Source organism: Apteryx rowi, unplaced genomic scaffold (assembly GCF_003343035.1).
Source record: "Apteryx rowi isolate R43461 unplaced genomic scaffold, aptRow1 scaffold_131, whole genome shotgun sequence".
Classification (NCBI taxonomy): Eukaryota; Metazoa; Chordata; class Aves; order Apterygiformes; family Apterygidae; genus Apteryx; species Apteryx rowi.
The window spans coordinates 734,685-743,553 of record NW_020447542.1 but is presented as its reverse complement, the minus strand read 5'-3'; the positions used below and the strand labels follow the sequence as shown (position 1 = coordinate 743,553).

Below are 8,869 nucleotides of genomic sequence, written 5' to 3'. Positions count from 1 at the left end.
TTGTTCTTCATTTGTTTTTCCTCCTTTCCAGGTTTTTTTTTTTTCTTTCTTTCTTTTCTGCTTGGGAACCTTAAATTAGACTGTAGATAAGATTTTCCCACATTTATTAAAGAGTCGTAGTTTAAAGCGAAATAAAATGAGAATATGTGGAAAGGGTTTTGATACTAAAAATGCATAATCAATTAATTTCTGGCYAACTAGATATGATAACATGAAGTGAATGCAGATCAATGGAGTCGAGTTTTTACAGAGCAGGGAGATTGACTAGTAAATTATGTTGCAGGTTGAATAGAGAAGCATTGTAAATAGCCTACAGAAACAAACAGTAAAAATCATTTTGAGAAGGCTTTAGAAATTTTGATTTGAGTATCTTGCAGTCAGAGAGAAGACTGTCTGACTGTGTCATGAGCAAATAACGGTAGTTATACCTTTTATATCTTGTACTTTAGGTGTATTCGTATCTTGGGCAAACAAGAAAACATCAGGGTGATGCAACTAGCTTTGTTCCAAGGAGTAGCAAAGAAACATCGTGCTGCAATCACTATAGAGATGAAGGCATCTGAAAACCCTGTTCTCCAGAACATCCAGCCAGATCCGACAGTAATCTGCACAGCTTTTAAAAAAAATAGGTTTTATATGGTGTGTGTGTGTGGTTTCTATTTGAATAACTYCATTCTTGTATTGATGTTTTCTCATTGTGTATTACTTTTTAATTTTCTCCTTGTGCCTTTCCAGTGCTTTTTGGATTGAACATTTGCAAACACAACTTTTCCAGAGGCATCTCCTTAAATTACAAGTATATTCTAGAAATTTTAGCTTGAACTGACTAAAAATTGACTAGAAGGAGCTTTGTAGTCTTTAATTTTGTTTTCACAATATTGCTCAAGCCATTAAAAATTTTTGATGTCTTTGGCTGTCTAAATTATAGTTTTTTGAGAGGGGTATAGGCTTTTGATGTAGTTTAAGAAATTAATGTAAAAATATTTAAAAATTCTGACCAGATCTTACACCAATTAAAAACAATAATTAAACGTATGTACAAAATGTATAAGAAGCATAAAATAATTAAATTCAGAGAAGCATCAGGACTCTGTAGCACTGAAGTGCCTTTTGGGTAAATAACAAAGACAAGTCTTCTTCCTCTTCACAATTTAGATTTTGGATGAGATGCAATGAATAAGCAAAACAGACAAGCAATTCTGGAGTAGTTTGTGGTTAATCTGGGATGTGATCACAGTGGAGGTTAGAGGTCCAGCTGTCCATTGGCTTATTTGTGCTTGAATTGGTTTAGGTTACAGAGCAAGAGAATATACTTCCTAAAACTCTGTGCGGTTACTTTGTGTGGTTTGTGTGACTATATAGTACAGAATGGAGTACACTACTCTGAACAGTACAGGTGAGGAAGAAAAGTTAGACAAAATGTGGAAATGTTAGACACTCTTAGAAAAAACATGACTATGCAGCAAATGAACGCATGCAGAAATCTGGTGATTGCCATTTGAAATGTAAGTGTATTGATGGTTGTGTAGTCACTGATATTTGCTGCATGTCTTGCTCCTTTAAGAACTATTATAAAAACCTAATTTCTGAGACTTCTCCTATTTTTAGTTTAATTTGCTTTTCTGTCTGTAGTCTTATATTAATGCAGCACTGGAATAAGAGAACTCTAATATGTCTTTGCAGTGAAGCCAAAAGACCTGCCAGTTCAGCCTGAACATAATGGAACATATCGATATTCTCCACTCCTCTCTAAAAAAACAGTGCTGAACTAGTGTGGGCTTTATGTTGAAAAGGAGAGGAGGTAGAAGATACAGAGAGATTAGAAAAAGTTACTTGGATTTACAAGTAGTTGTATTGGAATCTGTGACTCTGGCAGTGCTGATAATGCACTTAATGCTGCAATGCAAGGATCTGTGAATTCTGGCTACGTTTCAAATCCATTCAGGTGTTTAGCAGGCTGAATGATCACATTGATGTCTCAGGTGCAGAGCACTGTGTAAGATAAAGAAAATGAACAGTAGCTTTCTGGGTTTTTGTTCTTCAGTTTACTAAACGTGAACCAGAAGATACAAAGAGTGCAGATTCTGACAGAGATGTGTTTAATGAGAAACCTTCTAAAGAAGAGGTCATGGCAGCCACCCAGGCGGAAGGTCCCAAAAGAGTTTCAGACAGTGCCATTATCCACACAAGCATGGGAGACATTCACATCAAGCTTTTTCCTGTTGAGTATGTATTTGGTACTTTTTCTGTTACGCTGTTGCTCCTTCCCTCGTGTTTTCCAGTATCGGTATCCAAGAGATGCATTCCCAGCTAGGAATGGTTCTCTTCCTCCTCTTTTGTTCTGGCCTTGTTTCCTCACAGTTTCTTCATACAGCAGGCTACCTGAGTGTGACAAGTAAACTAGGGTAAAAATAGGTCTAAGTAACAGTGAGGGGCCGCTGATTCACAATGTATTTCTTGTCGCTTGTCATTTGTTTTTCTTCTATTTACTTTTGATTGAACTATTTCAACCATATTTGCAGGAGGGCTGCAGTCTGAAAGATAGCTACATTCCGAAAAATTCCATGATAATTGGAGGCTGGGTAAAAAAGAGACTAGAGTCAGTGCCCTGCTGAAGGAAACAAAGTTCAACCACTGTATCTGTAGTTTGACAACAGTGGTCTGTCATGAGTCTTAGCTAGCTTTGATATGTTTTGTCCTTTGCTTAGTAAAGGTTGGAAGAGGCAATAAGGGGTATTGTGTTAAGGGGAGGGCTTAGGCAAAACCATGTTTTACCTTCGTAGATCAAAAAACAGCTTAAGACTGTTTCTACAACAGCTTAGACTGTTGTATCTGACTAAATTGTCCATCTTCCTATGATTGTGGTGTTTTGTTTGCTCTCGCCCTACATGTTTTTCATGGATTTTGCTCTTTGTAAGTTCTGGTTTGGGGGATTTACTCCTTTCTTTTATTTATTTATTTTTTCTCCAAACATAAGGTGTGGATAGGGCATGATATTCTTCTGTGCAAGCTACATATTATTGTAAAGCAGTGCTGTTTCATTCCATCTTGAAAAAGAATGATGTTGGCAGCAGCAGTAGAASATCTGGCAATAGGCCTATGAAAGCCAGAGGAATAATACTCTTTGCAGTTTCCAAATGTAGCTATTGTATTCTTACATTTTATGTTACTGCAGCTCATCCTTCAAGAGCAACATAAAACTTATACCAGTGTATRACATTAGTGCTGTCTATATCTAAGAACACGCATATAATTGAAAAGGCGTTTTATGTATGACTGTTGGCTAAGTTCTTGTGTCAGCGTCTCTCCTTCACAACACTACCTAATACATGTAAAGATTTTTTGTGAAACACTCGGATTTATACAAGATTGTCAGGTTTGCTGTGTAAATACATTGAAACTTAAACCATTTAAATGTAGTCTGTGTTAATCACAAGCTCATCTTTTATCATCAGCACAGATAATGCAACACAACCTTAATTCTACCCTGCAGGGCTGCTAGTCTTCCATTGCATTCTTCACCAATGTCTCCTTGCCTCAAGCCCTAGTTCCTGGAATTCATAATTGTAGCGTATAGGTTGCAGTAATGGTACAGCACATACCAATGAGTGACAGAACAAGCTGCATATTTTTGACTTTTTTTTTTTTTTTAATTCTCATGCCTGTGTGTCAAGTATAATTGCATGCATAGTATTGCTGCGTGCTTCGCTACAGTGTTCTGCATGCATTTTTTAGATTAAATGCAACACCGTCAGGTTTGTGCTTTTTTGTTTAATGTTTCCTTCCAGCTGAGTTTTGAAATTAAAAACTCTTCATGATGAATGTAATAAATAAAGGAGAGGATAGGGGACATAACTTTGTATGCCCCTTAAATCTTTGGCTGTGTGCTAGTGGAATAAAGCTGTGAATGCCTACTCTTGTACAGCTCAGCCGGAATTAGACTGTAATCTTGTGTGTTCCAATAGTTACGCCGTTGGTGCTCTGGTCCAGGAGATGCTTTAGAATATCACTAAGCCCAAAGTAATATTCCTTGTCATAGTTCATGTAGCTGTACAGCTTACGAACTCAACCTGACTGCTTTCTGGTTTCCTGGGAAAGTGTGTGGGTGTGGCTGCCTGAATCTGTCTATGTAGATGGACACTCTGACTATTAATCCCTTCTTCAAAACCATTCAAGAGCTGTCACAAAGAACTGCAACTCCAGTAACAACCCTCTTGGGAGTAAAAAATGAAGTCAGACAGGGAAAGGTTTGTGTGTGTTTTTTTTGTTTTTGTTTTTGTTTTTTTTATTCCATCAGCAATAACATTCCACCTGCTCCCTCTGGTTCCAAACAATCTTTGTCAGCAGTTTCAGAGGAGGAAAACTGGCTCTATAGTGATTGCAGAACTTCTCTGTAATACTAAAACATTCTGGTTTTAAATTTCACTTCTTGTATGTAGATGCCTCACATGCATATGGGCAGATAGAATTATAGAGGTAAAAGAACGCTGAACAACTTTCTTCTTAGGGAGCATAAATTCCTTATTTGGTTTTGTAAATCTAACTGCAGTATATAAATAAAAAGCTGGGAAAGGAACCTTTAATGATGGGTGCCTTGACCTAGGTTTCAGGGAAGAACTAGATTTTGCTTCAGAGCCTGCTGCTGACTTCCTGTGCAACCAGACAACTTGGTACTGCCCTCGGTTTCTTTGCTTCCAGCTCTGGGTTGGCAGGACAGGGAGGGGAGGGAGTGTCACTTTTTTGATGAAAGACCTTTCTACAGTATGTTAAAACAGGGCTCAGTACAACAGGATCTCAGTCTCAAATCTTTATGGCCTTGCCACAATACAGTTAAATATTTATTGTAGCCTGTATTTTCTATTGCATGATTTTAGGTGCCCCAAAACAGTGGAAAACTTTTGTGTGCATAGCAGAAATGGCTATTACAATGGACACATATTTCACCGTATTATCAAGGTAACTTTTAATTTTTTGTTGGTTTACATAATGTAAATTTTGGGTCAGTTCTGTCAACATTTTCATTTCCCTTTTGCACAGAGGATTTCTGGAATGGTTTTATAATTCCCTGTAAGGTCTGAATAATTCTGAGCTCTGAAGAGCTTCATCACTTAGTAAAATTGCTTAATAAATAGCTGTCCTGCAACTGACACGGTAGAAAAAAACTGAAATTTGAGAGAAAGATCAAATTGGTAATCCTGCTTGAATTAGGGTTTTATGCATTTCTTGTCAGAATGGACATTCCTTGTAAGGCTACTTATTTTTGTTGCAACAGTCGAGTTGATACAACTTAAGTGTTTGCAGAAGGTAGAGATGTTCAGGTTTCTGTCCCTCACTAGCAGAGACCACTGAGTAATCTTATTTTTGATAAATAGCAGATTATCACTTAAAGAGATCCTGAATGCTCTGTTCCTTATCCACTTCATTTTAGCACTCACATTTTGTTGAAGAGTATGAAGCAGTTTTGGAGTTATGGAGCAGCTAAGAGAGCTTCACCTGGCATCAGACACTTTTGCTCACTTACTCTGTGAGATGATGCAGTAATATATTCAATTTCTGTGCAGGGTTTCATGATTCAGACTGGTGACCCCACAGGTACAGGAATGGGAGGTGAAAGTATTTGGGGAGGAGAATTTGAAGATGAGTTTCATTCAACTTTACGACACGACAGACCTTATACACTCAGTATGGCTAATGCAGGACCAAATACCAATGGATCTCAGTTTTTTATAACAGTGGTGCCAACTGTAAGTAGTATTAAAAGCTTAATTTAAGGCCTGAGATGTTAACTATATAGTAAAAATAAATACAGTAATTTTTATGGTGAAAAAGGAAAATAGTACTGTCCAAACAACCTTTGTTATTGTGGAAATAAGTGCTGCATACAGAAATGTACACTGTGTTGGCTTTACTGAAACACTCCATTAAGAAAGGTATTTTTGTCATCTGTGATCATAAAAGGCATTTTGATAGAGTAAGGGCCATATCAAATTCTAAGTAGAGCAGACATTTTTGCAGTTTTATATTATTGGAATACTTAACATACTGGTTTAAATTTGATAGAATCTTGGCTATTTTAAGATTGTTCCATGTTTTTGGACATGGTGAGGGATGGCTTCTAAAATTGTCTATTCTTAGCTCTTCAGAGAAACCAATATTCAAGTTGGAAAACTTCCCTGTTAATATTTTAAACTGTGTGCAGCTTCACAGCCAGAAAAAGAAATTTTGGTATATGAATCTAACAAGTGCAAAACAAATCCTTCAAGCTGTTACTTAAACTTTTTTATAGCACTTACTTCAAAATCATGTCTTAAAAAAGCATCTCCTTCTTACATAATCTTGAAGGCTCATTAAGTTTATTTTGGCACTTATATGGGGATTACTAATTGGGCAAACTGTATAAATATTGCCTGTCCAGTATTCTGGACTGACAAAAATCAAGCATACACTTAAATTTTATCTGAGAGCAGCATTGAATAGATGTATTGAAACAGCCTTTTTGCAAACTAAGATTACACTTAAAACAAAAAAAGCTGTGAAAYGCTACTGCATCTCTAGAATTGTCCGCTGTAGTACTTTTAAGAAAATCTTTTAGAAGATGAGTTTAAACGCATATGAATGTGCATGAGCTGCACTGTTTTTCATTTGTTAAAACAGCAGTTTGCACTTACATGGTGTTTAGTTTAATAGTCCAAATATATAAAAGGCATCCATATTCACTTATTCTAGCTCAGTTTCTTCCTGGTTTGTATTTAATGTATATGTAACTTTGTTTTAAAATTACCTTTCTCTTCCTATACCCTCAAACAGCCCTGGCTAGACAACAAGCACAGCGTGTTTGGACGGGTGACTAAAGGAATGGAAGTTGTTCAGAGAATCTCAAATGTAAAAGTCAATCCCAAAACTGACAAACCCTACGAGGACGTCAGCATCATTAATATCACTGTGAAGTAAGCTAGGAGTTGAAGGTTCCAGCTTTAAAAAAAACCTCAGCATTGTGGGACCCAAAAGGACCCAGAAAAAGAGATCTTTTTCAATAATTCTTGGATGCAAGAAACCCTAGGATACAGCAGACATCGGTTCTACTACATTTTAGGTACCTAAAGTGTCATAAGCCTGTATTTTTAATAATTTTGTATTTTAAAGTAAAACCATATGCATGTTTCTTACAATGTCTACTGTTGTTCTTGTATCTCTTCTATGGAACACTGAAGGTAAGAACCTATATTGTGTCTCCTGGTAGTATTTTTAATTAATATCAGTATCTAGCTGATATCTTAACCCCCTTTATTTGCATTTTTCAGATTTCATGTTTAATTAATCCTTTTCACATCAATGAAATCTGTGGCAAACTGTAGTCAGCTCTTGATAAATAGAAACCCTTCAATCATATGTTTATGCATCCAAAATTAGATTAAATTACATACATGTCATACCAAAACACAATCTACCTCTGTCCTTTAGAGACAGTTGTGGATGTTTGTCTTCTATGTCTATTATGCTGAAAGAGCAGCCAGTGCATAAAGTCTCATGCAACTAGTTTGGCATTGCTAAAAGTGTTAATTATCTTTTACAGTTTGTTTCCTCATTATTTTAGCCCCAGGAGTCTGTTTCAAGCTTGTTTTTACCTAAAGTCCTACCAAACATTACTTCTACTAAAATATCTATTCAGTTGAGATCATTGCCATCACTTATTTTAAATTGAGCTTGTCAGGTGTTTGGATGCAGGCTTCAAGGAAAGCTCAGCCAGCTTCTCAAGCTGTAGTGAACCTATGGCTAAATATGGTCCTGTACTATGTTGGGTAACTAAGTCTACTCTAAATACAGCAATAATTTTAACTCTGACCAGTGCAGTAGTGCAAGACCCTGAAGAGTTCACATTTGTGATGACTTTATTTATGAAACCAACTGTTCCAGTTGCTTCAGATCATCATCTTCATATGAGATGTTAAATAGAACTTGAAGTCTATTCATGATGGGTCATACTCTCCAGTTTATTTTGCAGGGGAAATCTCTACTCCCTGCTACAAGTCTGCACATATAACTAAGAATCATGATAGTACCTAACCATCCAGAAGTAGCCCTGGAGCAGTTTGTTTGTTTGTTTGTTTGTTTGTTTTGGGGGGGAGAAATCAAGCTTAAAATTTTTTGTAGCACTCATTAAACAGCATAAAAGAAGATTCTAGTTAGTTAACTTAGCAATATAGATAATTTGCTTGTTTGACAAAAAGAAAACAAAAAAGTTGAAGGTTTCATGATCCTCAAGTTCAAGGCACTCCCTTTTTCCTCAAAAAAGGCTGAATGTGGAGTTATAACATGCTGAACTTGCCAATAAACTGGACAGGAACACAGAAGTGGTTTTAAAAGGTATATTTCTCTTTACTCAAGTTTTTGTTCACATCAACAGAAAAGTATTTATTAGCATTTATTGTTGCTTTCCAAATGCAAAACAAAAGACTGGTAAAACAGCATTAGTAGGCTTATACTACTTTAGGAGAATATAATCCATTATGCAATTTTTTTCTTCTTACTGCGCCATTATTTGCAGACTTTTGTATTAACTCAGTTGTAATGCTGAAGCTGTAAAAGGGACAGATGTTCTTTTTTCATTATTTAACCATATGTATTTCTAAGGTTATGAATGCCCAGACCACAGGTTTTCAGCTCATAACTAATTACATGGGTACAAATAAAGGTCTGATTCCTGATGTAGAATTCAGGCTTGATAGGGAATAACTTTGTAGTACTTTAACTCATTTCAGGAATAAGAACGCAAATAGATCAAACTTCAGATTTTCCATCTTTGCATAATGAAGGGGGAGGTTGTGTTTACTGCTTTAGGAAGTGAAATAAATCTAGCCAAATCATTACA

General features: G+C 36.2%; 1 protein-coding gene across 2 annotated transcripts in view; it reads left to right on the top strand.

Moving 5' to 3' along the window:
- PPWD1 (peptidylprolyl isomerase domain and WD repeat containing 1) overlaps nt 1-8,869 on the top strand; it is a 15,146-nt gene extending 6,277 nt beyond the window's left edge. Inside the window, exons 6-10 of one of the 2 annotated variants that reach the window (XM_026056420.1) lie at nt 450-639; nt 2,045-2,226; nt 4,875-4,956; nt 5,562-5,744; nt 6,808-8,869. In XM_026056420.1, coding sequence (XP_025912205.1) covers nt 450-639; nt 2,045-2,226; nt 4,875-4,956; nt 5,562-5,744; nt 6,808-6,951 — 781 coding nt within the window. In that variant the 3' untranslated portion in view covers nt 6,952-8,869. The remainder of the gene's footprint in view (nt 1-449; nt 640-2,044; nt 2,227-4,874; nt 4,957-5,561; nt 5,745-6,807) is intronic. The other variant, XM_026056421.1, reaches the window with a different exon arrangement.